Source organism: Humulus lupulus, chromosome 2 (assembly GCF_963169125.1).
Source record: "Humulus lupulus chromosome 2, drHumLupu1.1, whole genome shotgun sequence".
In the NCBI taxonomy this organism is placed as follows: domain Eukaryota; kingdom Viridiplantae; phylum Streptophyta; class Magnoliopsida; order Rosales; family Cannabaceae; genus Humulus; species Humulus lupulus.
The window spans coordinates 296322459-296338395 of NC_084794.1; the positions used below are offsets into that span (position 1 = coordinate 296322459).

General features: G+C 30.2%; 1 protein-coding gene across 1 annotated transcript; it reads left to right on the forward strand.

Annotated features, from left to right (window-relative positions):
- Window positions 1-14442: 14442 nt before the first annotated feature.
- On the forward strand, window positions 14443-15731 carry LOC133819990 (uncharacterized). Its single transcript, XM_062253384.1, has 2 exons — window positions 14443-14826; window positions 14936-15731. The coding sequence occupies exons 1-2, from the start codon at window positions 14736-14738 to the stop codon at window positions 15190-15192; spliced, it is 348 nt and encodes a 115-aa protein (XP_062109368.1). The 5' UTR covers window positions 14443-14735; the 3' UTR covers window positions 15193-15731.
- Window positions 15732-15937: the final 206 nt, after the last annotated feature.

Here is a 15937-nt window from a genome sequence, read left to right on the forward strand (position 1 = left end):
TTTAATACAATACCAAATGTATTATTAAATACATAAGAAATGGTATTTGTTAGTTCGTATTGTAATATTTTTTAAATTAAGTTGTACTGTGGTAAGGTTTGGGATCGGGGTTGTGGTCGGGGTCGGGGTCTGGGGTTGATATCCCTGCCAGGGCCAGGTTTCAGGGTCTGGGATCGGAGTTGGAGTAGTATTACATATGATATTGTTTTAAAATATTTATTTTATTTAATTTTAATTAATACAGTATAATACAATTCAATTGCATACTAAACATAATATTATTTAATACAACATTTTAATATAAGTGAATATCAAACACAATGTTGTATAAAAATAATACTATATAATACAATACAAAACAATAGGACATACCAAACATTATATATATATTAATTATATATGTATATATTAGCTACATTACTTGATGATGAGATAATATATTGGACACATTATTCTCCAAAGCTTTGGAACAAATTTGACGATGGCGGCTATATGCAACATCTCTTTAATTATAGTCAATGCAAATATAATTATAAAATTCATTAATCACTATAATAAATATTATTATATCATATATTGTGTCGTCGATAAATATGAGTAAAAAGAAAAACTTAATTAATATATTCTACAAAATAATTTGGCAAACTCATGCCCTTAAAATTATATATTAAACCTCCCTATTATAAATAAATTAAAATTACATAATTAATTAAGAAAATCTAACATTATCCACATTGATCTGAACTAGATATATATATATACTATTTATAAAATTTATTAATTATTTTTATTAAATTTATATTAATGTCATATAAATTTTAAAATAAATATCCTATTTTAATTAAATAGTTTATTTATTTTTGTTTAAGTTTAAGTTTATGTTATTTTTGTATTTGAGAGTGACAACAAGAGATTATATATTATATGTTTAATGTAATATTAAATATTATATGTGGATTTTAAATTTAAGTTTCTTACTAGATTTTTAAAAAAAAATTTGTTGCTAATTCACAGTAGATTATATTATATATTTAATATAATATTATTATCATAAGTGAGTTTTAAATTTAATTAAATTTTATTTAAGTTATAAAATGAGTGATTTTATTATTTTTAAATAATTATTATTATAAAATAGCTCAAAAATATCTTATTTTAATTTGTTTTATTATTTATTATTTTTAAATAATTATCATTGTAAAATATCTCATTTTAATTTTTTTTAAATAATTGATTTTATTTTATGTAAGTTTAAGAGTTTATAAATTACGGTTAAATATAAGAATATTCTACTAAAATTAACATTAAAAAAAATAAAAAACTATTAAAACAAAAAAAAATTTATTATTTACACACTTATTATATAGAAGAGATATATATCTTCACAAATTATTGTATTGTTATAATGGTTTTTTTATTGAGTAAACAACAATGACATCATCACACAAAAATGATTTTTTTTCTTGGTGTGATAAGAGAAAAGTAGTCGAGTTTTTGAGTTGCTTCCGCTGTATATGATCAATTGGCCCCATTGATAGTCATTTGGTTAATTTGACTTGTTTTATTATATTATAGCTGTATTTTGTAGACAAAGATTCAATTTATTACTTTAGTTATAGAAGTGTGTGTGTGTGATGTCATGACTTATCGGTTTAGCAGTGTTTTACAACTTGATGTTATTCCAAAGAATAATAATTACACTTCAATTATAGATCTCTCTCTTTGTACAAATTCTTCGGTTGTTCCCCACCTAAAACAAGAATATGGGAATATTACTCTCAGTTTTTGGTAAATGGATAATTATAATTTTTTTTATAAAAATATTTTATTAATTTTGGAAAATTATAAAAAAAAAAAAAATTGAAAATACCGAAAAGTAGAGTACACGACATTTTTCTTAAGCGCATTCTCATTTTTATATATGCACAACTATAATTTTCGACATTATAAATTATTTAGAATTTCTCGAAAACTGGTGAGATGCGTGTCGTAACTGTAATGTACACCATTACTTAAATGAAAGTAATTTTATGATGCTGATTAGAGCTGTAAATGTGGGCCGCCTGACCCGGCCCACATTTTTCGTGCCTCCGGTAAATTCGGGCCGGGCTCAATTTGTGCCGTGCTCGTGCCAGCCCATTTTTGAAAGAGTAGGCCCAGCACGGCTCATGTCGTGCCGTGTCGGGCCGGCCCACTTTCTATATTCGAGCCCACTTTTAGGCCCATTTTTTTTTTTGCTAAATAATGTGAGGATGGAGAATTGAACCCTCCACCTCCTCTTTAACCATCAATGGACTTACCACCAAACAAAATACATTTCTTTGTTTAAATTATAATTTTAGATATTTTTATATACTTTTTAACAATATTTTACACAAAATTATATCAAATATAATTATTAGAATTTTAATACATACTAATAAATGCTAAAAATTTAACTAACAAATCTTAAAATAAATTAATATAATTATAAAAATATAAACATTAAAAAAAAATAAGACATATATTATCATTTTAATTTATTAATTATTGACAAATAAAAATTTATTATGATTATTAATGTCAAAATATCGAGTTTTTTATCGTGTCGTGTTTTCGGGCTAGTTTGTTCATGCTTTCGTGTCGTGCCTTCGAGCTTATCGTGCCGTGCCGTGCTAAGCCCGTGTCGTGCCGTGCCTGGCCAAGCCCATATTTTTTCGTGCCGTGTCGTGCTCGTGCCTCCCGGGCTCGTACCCGTTTCGTGCCGTGCTCAAAAGCCCGGCCCATATTTACAGCTCTAATGCCGATCACAATTATCGATCGAGATGATTCTAAATGAAAGCATTTTCCTTTTCAAATTATAATATATATTTGTTATATATATATATATATTACTGATGAAGATGATGGATGCACTAATAAATGTTTCCTCTATATGTAATTTTTTTTTCATTATATTCTCCTTCATACATACTATCTATATCTATATCTATATAAATATATATATATATATTCCACTGCTATGAATTGTTGTTAATCGATTATATTCAAGAACAGTTTTTTCCTTTCCCAGCCATTTTCAATGGACCAGAGATTGCCATACGCAATAATAATCATGAATACATACACTTACATAATTAATGACCAGAATATATATATATATATATTCAAAATCATATAATTAGTACAATTTTGTATTTTCCATTTTTTTTTTACATTATTGTAGTTTTTGTTGAATCCAATATCTGTCTCTACAAAATACTTGGACAATTAAGTTGATGAGAATACATTAATAAATGAAAAAAAATTCCTAATAATATCCCATGCATGCTACCTAAAACAGTTACTAAGCAATAAAGACAGCACACAATCAAGACGAAAGTGATATATATATATATATCCTAGCAATAGCCTTCATTAAGAATGCATGCATATTTAGGGTGAATGTTTAACCCGAAAAACTCTAAAACTCGTCCTACCTGCAATCTGAAAACTCGACTTTTTGCTAAATCCGTCGACTTCGGGTGAAATCCGGTCCGAACCCGACATGGTTCGGGTTTTGAAATTAAGGACACACAGATTTGGGTTACACCCGAACCAGAACATAATTAAAAAAATTACTAAAGCCCAATTTGTAAAAAAAAAAATTACCAAACTAACAACAAAGTTAAAAAAACATGTTAAAAACAAAACAATAATATAAAAGTGTCAAAAAAATAGTATTTTCGAAAAATTTTGCCAAGGTCCATTTTCTGCCAAAAACCCATTTTTGGACCAATCATCACTCGAAACTCAACCAAACCCGACCCGACCAAACCCAAAATCACCCTAGAACTCGAAAATTTCGGACCGGATTCAGTACTACTTTCCTCTATCCGAAACCTGCAAACCCGATGTACCTGAAACCCGAAAACCCAACCCGTGTGCACCCGCATATATAATCTTCAATAAATATACATATATATATATGTACAGCCATGTGTATACAAGTCTCGATCACATATTATTAAAACATTCATGTGTATGTATCATTTTATTTATTTCATATATGTGCACTTAAATATATATTACTTTCTATATATATCCTCGGATATTATATATTCTCATGTTATATATTATATTAATTAACGTATGTGCAGCTTATGAAACTCCTCAAAAACGACTACGTTCTGATATATATATATATATATATGAAAATAGTTTTATATATGTAAATATATATGTACACATTTAATCTGCTTTCTGTATATATTCTTATCAAGGATCAACTGATGTGAAGAGAGCTGTCCTTAATTAATTTGACCAATTATTATTAATAATACAATGTTGAGTAGTGGTTGTACTGTGATCTATGTGTAGTGATATCATAAATATATATATATATATATATATTGGGTTTCTAGCTCGATCTGAATATAGTGTTAATTAAAAAATGATTCGTTAAACGGTAAAGTTAGGTGACATCACCTCACCTAGATTTTGCTTCAAATTATTGGTCCATGCCATCAAATATTCCAAATTATTATGAGGCACACTCCACATACATTCAACTATATTTGATCGATCAGCTCAATATTTAAAAAAAAAATTAATTCCATATCAGAATTAATTAAGAGATTTCCAACCAAGGAATATATTTATATATATATATAGATAGTTTGAAGTTAGGTCCTAAACATGAGAGAAAATAATGGGCCACACACATAATAAGTGTATGTATATAAATAAATATATTACTATTTAACTCACCAAACCACTAAGAGAATTGCTAAGAGCACTCACATTGGATGAGCTAAAATGTGTTATTCTTTATAATATAGAGAAAAAATAGTTAAGTAGCCTTTTATTGGATAATGTAACGTTATATTTTTTTACCTAAAAATGAATAGTATTTCTTTATATGTAGTGAAATATTATTCATCAAGTTATAAATATTTTATTATTTTTTTATAAACTTTTGTATATATATGAGTGTGATACTATTATGTTTAATTATTTTATTTCTTAAAATAAATAAAATATTTTTAAAAATATAATATATAAATAATGTAAAGAAGCAAATGTATGGTATAATGTAAAAGTTTTGAGGTAAATTATAAAAATGTATGTTTTTGTGATATATTTTATACTACACCTTCTTTATAATATTTAGCTAAAACTCATAAAAACATCTTCCATCAGCTCCTTTATACATATATTTATAATAGCTATGCACAAATTCAAATTAATCCATATCTACATTTACATAATATTTACATATCCTTTATATAATATTTTAATATTTTTTTATAACTTTTCTCTCTCTATTTAGTATATATTTATTAGTTTTTTTTTCTTTTCCAATTATTTTATTTTACTTTAAGTAATAAAATATGTTTAAAGATATAATATTTAAATGATGTAAAGAAATATATAGAGAAACTGATATATGGTATAATGTAAAACTTAGAGGTAAAATAGAAAAATGTATGTTTTGATGAGGTATTTTAAAGGATGGAGTAGAGCACCCAATGTGAGTGCTCTAAGGGTGCAATACTATAAAGAAATGACATATCATTATTGATGCAATCAAATATATTGGGTACCACACATTTTTATTTAATAATTATTATATGATATCACTAACCAAACATAAAGTGTCACATCATATAATACTGAGCACCTTAAGATAGTAATATTCAACCACTAATTAAGATATATTATTTATCCTTTAATTCGTTCACTATATATATGTAGGGGAATTCTCCTATAGGAGCTTCAAATATGTTGTTGCATAAACTAAGTTCAAACATGTTGCACGCATGACTAATTTTTTTTATGCGCGTGGAAATCAACATGTTTGAATCTAATTTTCGGTACTGTAAATTATTCAGAATTTTCTGAAAATTTGCAGGATGCTCTAAATAGCTACAATATACACGGTCATAAAAAAAATTGCGCTAAAAATTGTTCACAGATCGAGAAATACTAAAAATTTTCCTATATATGTATATATATACTTGATTTGGTAGAAAGCTACTAGTGTGTGTGTTTTTCTATGCATACATCATCAACCCACTACTTAATATTTATATATATATATATAATTAAATCAATCAAGTGGACATGTAGTGCTTTGTAATTGACTTTTCTCAGTTCATTATTGTAAATAATAATTACTATATATAAGGTTAATTCACTGCATATTTTTCTCTCTTCTTCTTCTTCTTCATCTTTATTTCCCACTCAATGTCCATCTAGTTAGCTATATTATTACTTTCATTAATTTCATTATTGGTTTGTTGGTGTGTACTCGATCTCGATCCCTAGATAGATACTTATTTGATTAAATTATAAAGTTGAAATAACAACTTTTTGCATAAGTGTATATATATATTATTTCACAAAATCAAAAAAGAAAAAAAAAAGAATGGTTTTGAGTTGGGATTTGGGTCGGTGATTCAAGGTCCAAAATTTGATCACGGAATTAGTTGTGTTTTGCTTCTTGGTTAAGAGTAGTACTACTTTGAAAAATCTTTAAAGCAATTAAAATTAGAAATAATTAATATACAGCTCATTTGTCACAAAATCACCGCCCTTATATATACACATTTTGTCTCATTTCGGTATGAAACAGACACAAAAATAAGGGAAAGAGAAAAAGTGATTTATTTTTTTTCCTAAATATTAATTATTATTAGTTTTTTTTTTTTTTTGCTTAGAAAATAGAGAAAAAGTGCATTTTTACTACTATTGTAGGCGAAATGATATCAATTTTTAGTGGTAGTCTTTTTAACTAATTAAATGTGGGGTTTTTAGTTGTTGTACGTCGTCTCTGATAACACCATCAACTTATAATGTACTTATATATATATAGATATTGTGGTGAAATTAAATTAATTAAAAATAAAGGAGAAATAATAGTAGTAGTAGTATAGTGTGTATATTATGTATGGTTATTATATTGATTTGATTTGTGATAGCTCATCCATCATATATAGATATTATATATATATATATATTGAATGAAGTTGACTGAAGTATATATATATGAGATGATACAGTTGTAGTCAACTAAGTCTAATTAGTTGTACGTACGAACAGTATCTACCTAATATCAAAGGTCTTTATCCATCTTATACATATGTGTCGACTGAGATCTGGTGATGATATAGATCGATGCATATATATATATATATATATATATATATATTCAAACGATGCACGACTTCAATTAACACTACAAGAAATATAGTTTTTAGAGGCGGAATTATTACCGGCGGATAATCCGCCGGTAATGTGCAGTATATTAGCGGCGGAGTACTGGGTCCGCCGCTAATACAAAATACCCGTAACTGACTTTTCAAATTTAATACCGGCGACCATTTTACCGGCGGGCTAAGGGATATAGCGGCGGGCCGGGGGCAGCGGGTATGGTGATACCGGCGGAACCCGCCGGTAATAGTTTAAGACCGGCGGGGTAATACCGGCGGACCCCCGCCGATGCTGTATTACCGGCGGGGAAATTCCGGCGGACCTCCGCCGATGCTGTATTACCGGCGGGGAAATTCCGGCGGACCTCCGCCGATGCTGTATTACCGGCGGGGCAATACCGGCGGACCTCCGCCGATGATGTATTACCGGCGGGGCAATACCGGCGGACCTCCGCCGATGATGTATTACCGGCGGAGTAATACCGGCGGACCCCGCCGGTGATGTATGTATTACCGGCGGAGACCCGCCGGTAATACTATTATAGATGTGTGTTAAAAAAACTCTTAGTTTTATTCACTCCTCATCTCTCATCTCTCAGACTCGCAGTCGCCGCATCACCGCACCGCCACTCCACCGCGCGACGTTCTCCAACCCTCCTTTCGCACTATTCTCTCATTTTCTTTTTCCCGTTGCCTCGCCCAATCCAAAAGCCTCCACTCAGCTATCACGAATTCATGGTAAATATCTACTCTCTGTACTTTTCTCTTTTCGGGGGTCAATTTCTTGCCATTTTATAGCGTTTTGTGCTTCGTTATTGATTGATATTGTTGTAGTTGATATATGTATACATAATGTTTGATAAAATGCCTGTGTGAAGAATTGGTTATATTAAGCTCAACTTATGCAGTTTCTGTACTTTTATGGAAGTTATAGCTCTTATGTTCATTGTCCATCGTTATCAAAAATATAAGATTGAGTTGAGTGGTCATGACTCGCTAGTAGGATAAGCAAGGCTTAATTTGTTGCTCTTAATAAACCATAGTATAGCTTATGTCTCATCAATAGGTTGAATAATTTTCATCATTTTCTTGTATTTGTGTTTCACGATTTGACTACTGCCGTTTCTATATGCCACCAATCACAGATTTTGATTGCTTGGAAGTAGAATCTCAGTTGTTATTTCTGCAGTAGTTTAGCTCTATCTCCTTTTGAATTACATAACACACAATTATCTTTTAAATAGAAAATTAAGAAAAGATTTAGTGATATGTATCAGTCTGATAGAAGAAAGGAGCAATTTTCAATTAAGGTGGCACTTGATTAGTCAAGTTGGAAACTTTGAAAATGATTTTGTTTGTCCACTTAGATTCTGTTGGTTGGTAGTACTAGTAGTATTAATGTTGTTCAAAAATTTAATTACTATGATATATGTATTAGTTATAATAGAATGTGCATCTGTTCAAGGAAATCATGAAGTGTAAATATATGGAATGCTTATTCTACTATTTACCTTCTTATGTCCTGTGCTTGAAATAGGACTGCTCTTTAATTTTGATGCTTGTGGTACTTTCTTGATGAGATATTTGTTTTTGATTTTGTTTCTGGAAGAAAATATGAATATTTGTGGGGCTTTAGTTTGATTTTCAAATTAGTGTTAAGAGCTGAAAATTCATAAACACTATGGTTACAGCAGGTTTCAGAATTGCCAAGGAACTGCTAAAGGGGGTTAAACGGATTGCCAGAGGTACCAACAGAGTAAACTCATTATTACTTGATTTTTGTAAGGGTTATAGATTTGATAATATAAACTTTGGCAAAGTTTTGATAATATAAACTAAGAGTAGATACATAACTAAGAGTTTTTTAATACATACTAAGAGTTTGTGAAAATGCCTCTCTTAGTTTTTTAATTTTAATTAAATTTATTAAATTCTTAAAGAGTTTTTTCGTCACTTCTATAATTTTTTTTAACACCTTATTCGAAATTTTTTTTTGATTGTGCTAGGGATTTAAGTCTGCTTTTAGGGCTATATTGCGCCCTGTCTAATTTTGGAAGAACTATCTTTGTTGCTATATACAACCAGATGACTCTTTCATTTTTTTTTTTCAAACCTTGGTTGATTTATCAATTTTATTTATGGATTTATCAAAATTGATTGTGTGTATGTATTTTTATTTCAGACTTGGATCGTTTACAGTATTGTAGTTTGAAGGTTCTTTGGGGTTTTTCTCAAGTATGTATCATTGTTTACTCTGTTTGTCTATTTACTCTTTTTGTTTATTCTGTTTGTTTGTTTACTCTGTTTTTTATAAAATAAATTATTTTATAGTATTTGAATGGGACTTTTATAAAAAAAAAAAAGCATTGATAATATGTTTTTTATACAATTTACAGTTCCTGTTTTGCCGCTGTTTATTCTGCTAAGCTTGATTATGACATGAATATATTAATGGTTAATTATTATGAATGAAAGAGAAACTTGATAATGATGTTTTAGTCTTTTAGATCTACATATATAAGCTTGATCATATTCTAAGACACTCAACCATTTGAGATAGCCTAACTTGTATAATAAAACTCTTTTTTAATAATGTACAAATAATTTAAAGTTTTGTAGGAAATAACTCAAAATTGATATGAACAAAAAATAAAACTAAAATTCTCGAAGTTAACAACACACAATTTTGAAAAAGGTGGTATATAAAATTTTCTTTAAATAATAAATTATTGATGTTAATTAAATAGTTAATATTATTAATTTTTTAATTTAATTTTTAATGTTATCTAATTAATTATATTAAATATTATTAAATTATTTTAATATAGAAATTGAAAATTTTATAGTAATACATTTTTTTACAATTAATAATGATTAATTAAAAATTACTACATATCTTATAAAAATTAATTTTTTAATTTATTAAATAATAAAATTTTGATTCAATATTATTTAATTAAATAAGTCTTTAAAATTAATAATGATTAATTAAATAAATAATAAATTATTATAAGAAATTATTTTAATTTATTTATTAAATATTATTATCTAATATTAACTATTATTAAATTATTTGAATATAGAAATTGAAAATTTTATTTAATAAAAGTTTTTACAATTAATAATGATTACTTAAAAATTACTACATATCTTATAATAATTTATTTTTTATTAAATAACATAATCTAATTGAATAATTTAATTTAATTTAATACAAATCTTAAAAATTAATAATGATTAATTAAATAGTTAATATTATTAATTATTTAATTTAATAATTAATGTTACATAATTAATAATATTAACTATTATTAAATTATTTGAATATAGAAATTGAAAATTTTATTTAATAAAAGTTTTTACAATTAATAATGATTACTTAAAAATTACTACATATCTTATAATAATTTATTTTTTATTAAATAACATAATCTAATTGAATAATTTAATTTAATTTAATACAAATCTTAAAAATTAATAATGATTAATTAAATAGTTAATATTATTAATTACTTAATTTAATAATTAATGTTACATAATTAATAATATTAACTATTATTAAATTATTTGAATATAGAAATTGAAAATTTTATTTAATAAAAGTTTTTACAATTAATAATGATTACTTAAAAATTACTACATATCTTATAATAATTTATTTTTTCTGTCTCGGTATGCTTGTGATTGATGGTTGTTGACCACAACCATCGATTACAGGGATATCGACACAGAAATGATAAGTTTAAAGTATTAACAATAAAATAATGAATGAATTGTTTTTTTAATTTGAATAACATTTTCTAATAAAACATCATAAAATATTATAATATTGCATAAGATTTAAAAAATGATAACAAATTTTTTTGTTATCCATTCCTTTTCACATTACTAAAACTCACAGACTCTTGTAACACTCTAGATGGCGATTGACAAGACTTGGACAACATTGAGAAATCGTGCTTGTCAAGAATATTGGAATGGTCTACAATCATTTTTGAGGATGGCCTCGGAATATAAGGATTCTGATGGAAGAATTAGGTGTCCGTGTGTCAGATGCATAAATAATAGGCTTGAAATTTTACCTGTTGTCGAAGCACATGTATTCGATTGGGGGTTTTATCAAGGTTATGAGAGGTGGATTTATCATGGGGAAGCGGAACTAGATGTTGTTGATGAAGTAGTTGATGATGATGAAGTTGACGAGATGATTCCCATAGTGGAGGACTTCCTCTTACCGACAGCTGAGCAAGTAGACAATAGTGGCGCAAGTCAATATTACGACGATTTATTTGAGGAGATTGAAGCCGAGTTGTATCCTGGTTGTGATTGGATTTCTTCCCTTAACTTCTTAGCTAAGCTATTACATTTGAAAGTTAGAGGGAAGATTCCTAACAACATATTCGATGAATTATTGAAGTTGTTAAAGATTTCCTTTCCGAAGGAAAATAAAATTCCATCAACGTACTACGAGGCTAAAAAGAGATTGAAGAAATTAGGGTTGGGATACGAGTCGATTCATGTGTGCCAATATGATTGCTGTTTATTTTACAAAGAGCATGCAAACAAAGAGGAATGTCCAGTTTGTGGAACTAGTCGATGGGTGACTTTTGAAAAAACTAAAGGAAAAAAGGTGCCGCATAAGGTGATGCGTTACTTTCCATTGACACCCCGGTTGAAAAGACTATACAGCTCAAGGCTTACAGCGAAGGACATGCTATGGCACCACACTGGGAAATCGAAAGATGATGGAGTGATGCGACACCCGGTGGATGGGACGGCGTGGAAGAACTTTGACGTCAATCATCCTGGATTTGCAAGTGATCCTAGGAATGTTCGTTTAGGCTTAGCTGCTGATGGATTTAATCCATTTGGCAACATGAACCTGGCATACAGCATGTGGCCTGTGGTGTTGGCGAACTATAATCTTCCACCTTGGTTATGTATGAAAGACAACAATTTGATGCTGACCATCCTTATTCCTGGTCCAAAATCACCGGGTAAGGACATAGATGTATTTCTAAGACCATTGGTGGATGAGTTGAAGGAGTTGTGGTCTAACGGAGTTGTTACGAGAGATAGTACGACCAACACTATGTTCAAGCTGCGCGCAGCCCTTTTATGGACAGTCAATGATTTTCCAGCTCGAAGTAGTTTGTCTGGATGGAGTGGTCAGGGATACAAAGCTTGTCCTACATGTAATGAAGACACATCTTCCATTCGAGTGATCGGTAAGACATCGTATGTTGGTCACAGAAGATTCTTGCCCAGTACACATCGAATGAGAAGGAACACTGAGTTCGATGGACAAATTGAGAGAAGACGTCCTCCGAAACGATTTACTTGTGAGGAAATATTAGAACAAGTGAACAACCTTCCACCCCAAGTTCCTGGAAAACACTTGCAGTTTGGAGGTGTCAAACGTAGAAGAGTTGCGGAAGATAGAAATTGGAGGAAAAAAAGCATCTTCTACGAGCTTGATTATTGGAGTACAAACATTTTAAAACATAACATTGATGTCATGCATGTCGAAAAAAATGTGTGTGATAGTCTCCTCGGCACAATCTTGGACAATGATAAGTCTAAGGACACCACTAATGCGAGATATGATTTGAAGAAGATGGGAGTAAGAGAATCATTATGGATTTATGAAGATGAGAGTGGAAAGTTGATGAAGCCACATGCTTCTTACGTGTTAACTCCTGATCAGAGACAACAATTTTGTCAATTTATTAAAGAAGTGAAATTTCCAGATGGCTTTTGTTCAAATTTGAAGAAAAAAGTAATAGAGAATGAAACAAATATCATTGGGTTGAAATCCCACGATTGTCATGTTATAATGCAACGATTATTGTCTGTGGGTGTTCGCAAGTTTCTCCCAAAAGATATATCGACCACCATTTCTGAACTATGTAGTTTTTTCAGGCAACTATGTTCGAGGACTATAAATGTTACAGATATGGAGGAAGCACAAAAAGACCTTGTTCTGATATTGTGCAAGATGGAGTTGATCTTTCCTCCGGCTTTTTTTGATATAATGATTCACTTGGTCTTACATTTGCCTGAAGAAGCAATTTTGGGTGGACCGGTATTTATGAGATGGATGTATCCTTTTGAAAGGTACATGAAAAAATTGAAGAACTACGTGAGAAATAAAGCTCGTCCTGAAGGGTCAATAGCTGAAGGCAATGTCGCTGATGAGGCTATGACATTTTGTTCGATGTATTTCAAAGGGGTTGAAACTAAATTTAATCGTCTTGATCGCAATAAAGATGAGGTGTATGTCCCACGACACCTTACTTTGTTTCAATCTCAATGTCGTCCCCTAACAAAGGGATCTCTCAAGCCTCTAGATCTTGCGACTCGTGAAATGGCTGAATGGTTCATCTTTAACAATTCACCTGAAATTCAGGGTTACTTAGAGTAAGTTTATTCCCTTTAAAGTGAAATTTATGTTTATTCCAAATTATTTTATCTAATAGTCAAAGCATTCAAATTTACAGCGAACACCTAGTAGAGATCAAACTGAAATTCCCAGATGGTGATCATAATCTTTTACAGAAGAAAAATTTTCGCCAGTGGTTTCATAAGAAGGTAAAATTGAGATTATTTTTAAACATTTATTATTGTAATGATATTTTTATCATTCTAATATAAGTTTATTAATTTATTTAGATATATGACTTGCACAAACAAGGATCTTTAGAGAATGGTGATGAGTTGCTAGCTTTAGCATCTGGGTCAGATCACTTGGCAACATACTACGAAGGTTGTATAGTTAACGGTGTTCGATTTATCGCTTATGACCGAGATCAAAAGCGCACCACACAAAATAGTGGAGTGTCTGTTGCGGGAACTGAAGGTTTTAACTATTATGGCACACTTCAAGATGTACTGGTATTATCTTTCACTGGTGCATATTCAGTTGCATTGTTTAGGTGTAAATGGTTTAACACTGATCCAAGCAAGAAGAAAACAATCACTGAAAATAATATCACCAGTATAAACGTCAGTAGCGAATGGTACAAAGATGAGCCTTATATACTTGCTAGCCAAGCTAAGCAAGTATTCTATCTCGATGATCTACTTAGAGGCCGACACTGGAAAATTGTTGAGGATGTCAATCACCGTCAAATTTGGGACATCAAGGACGATGAAGCTGATGCAGATGTTGATGTTGTACATGACATAAACTCATCAAATTTTGTGTTGACCGTGGATCTCGGTCAGTTGGTTATGGAATCTCATGACCCTGCAACATATATTGGCACTATACAAAATTCACCTGCTGATCAATTAGATGAAAATTTCATAAATGACGACTTAGGCGAAGAAGAAGTCGATGAAGAAGATGAATTGCTAGTTGATATTTGTGAAGATGATGTTAATTTAATTAATGATGAAAGTGATAGTGATTATTCTACTTAGTTTTTATATTTTTGTAATAAAGACAATTGTTTAAAATATAATATATGAGACTTGTAATCATGATGTTCATTTCCATTGGTGATATTTGATACTAACTAACAATTTAATACTAACTAATCATTTTTGTTCCTAAGTACAATGTCAGCAGATATAGCCACCTCTCATGGCGGAGATGGTGGAGGTCTAGACCCGCCAGATCCTAGTAGAGTACCCTCTTCCTGCGAGTCAGGTTAATAATAATTTTCAAATTTTGCTCATAGCTTGAAAGTCAAGCTCTACGAATGTTTAAATATAATATTAATATTTCAAATTTTGGTTATTCTTGAAAATGTGGATAGCTGAAGTGCCGAGAAAAAAAGGTCGTGGCCTGGCTAATTCGAAGCCACTTGAAATTCGAAGGCGAAATGCTGGGAAACCACTAGATCTTCAGCTTGATCCTAGGACGGACAAAGTGGTTGGCTTGGAGGACCAAGCTTTTGTCCGCGAGATAGGCCTCCAAGTCACTTTGTTGTTGCCAGGACATTACTTGGATTTCGCTGATATACCTCAACAATTTAAGGAACAAGTCGTACATAGGATGAAGGTACAAATTTAGAACAACTCTTGTGGTATAATTTTTAATGTAGAAATCATTTACAAATTAAACTAACATGTTATTTTTAATGTAGTATTTTTATAATGTTGATGGTCATCCAGAACCCGGGAGAGTTATGAAAACTATCTACACAGAGATGCGCAAAAGATATTCTGAGAGAAAGAACATCAGACATACTCACTTCAAAAAATATTACTCTAATCCGGAAGATTTGCAGAGTGTTTTAGTTGCCCCACCTGACCATTGCTCCAAGGAGAGTTGGAAAGATATTGTTCAGTTGTTTTTGAGCCCAAAATTTATCGCGCGATCCAACCAAAACAAGAAAAACAGAAAAGAAATGAAGTATACATCGACGCAAGGCACAAAATCGATGGCAGCTAAGCGTCACCAATTTGTAAGTAAAAATATTAATTTAATTTAACAAAATTTTACATTCTAACTTCCTATCTCTAAATTTGTATAGGCGAACCCTGATGAACATGTTATTGATACTTGGAAAGATAGCCATTTGAGAAAATCGACAAAAGTTTTTGTCAACGACACAGCTCGAGAAACTTTTGTAAGTTTAAACTTTTGTGTTATTATTTTCATTAAACTATGTTATTGATGTGTTTCAAACACTTTTTATGAACAGGAAAAAATGACGGAAGAGCTTGAGAGGGCACGACTTCAAAGTCAGTCTCAAGGACCGACGGAGGGATCTGAAATTGGATCTGCTGCTGAATCCTCGTCGATCGATCAGTAC

What these genes read in the sequence shown, in the direction of transcription:
- LOC133819990 (XM_062253384.1), top strand. Translation starts at nt 14,736, where the DNA reads ATGTCAGCAGATATAGCCACCTCTCATGGCGGAGATGGTGGAGGTCTA. An exon ending in ACCCTCTTCCTGCGAGTCAG is followed by an intron (nt 14,827 to 14,935) that starts GTTAATAATAAT and finishes AAATGTGGATAG; the next exon opens with CTGAAGTGCCGAGAAAAAAA.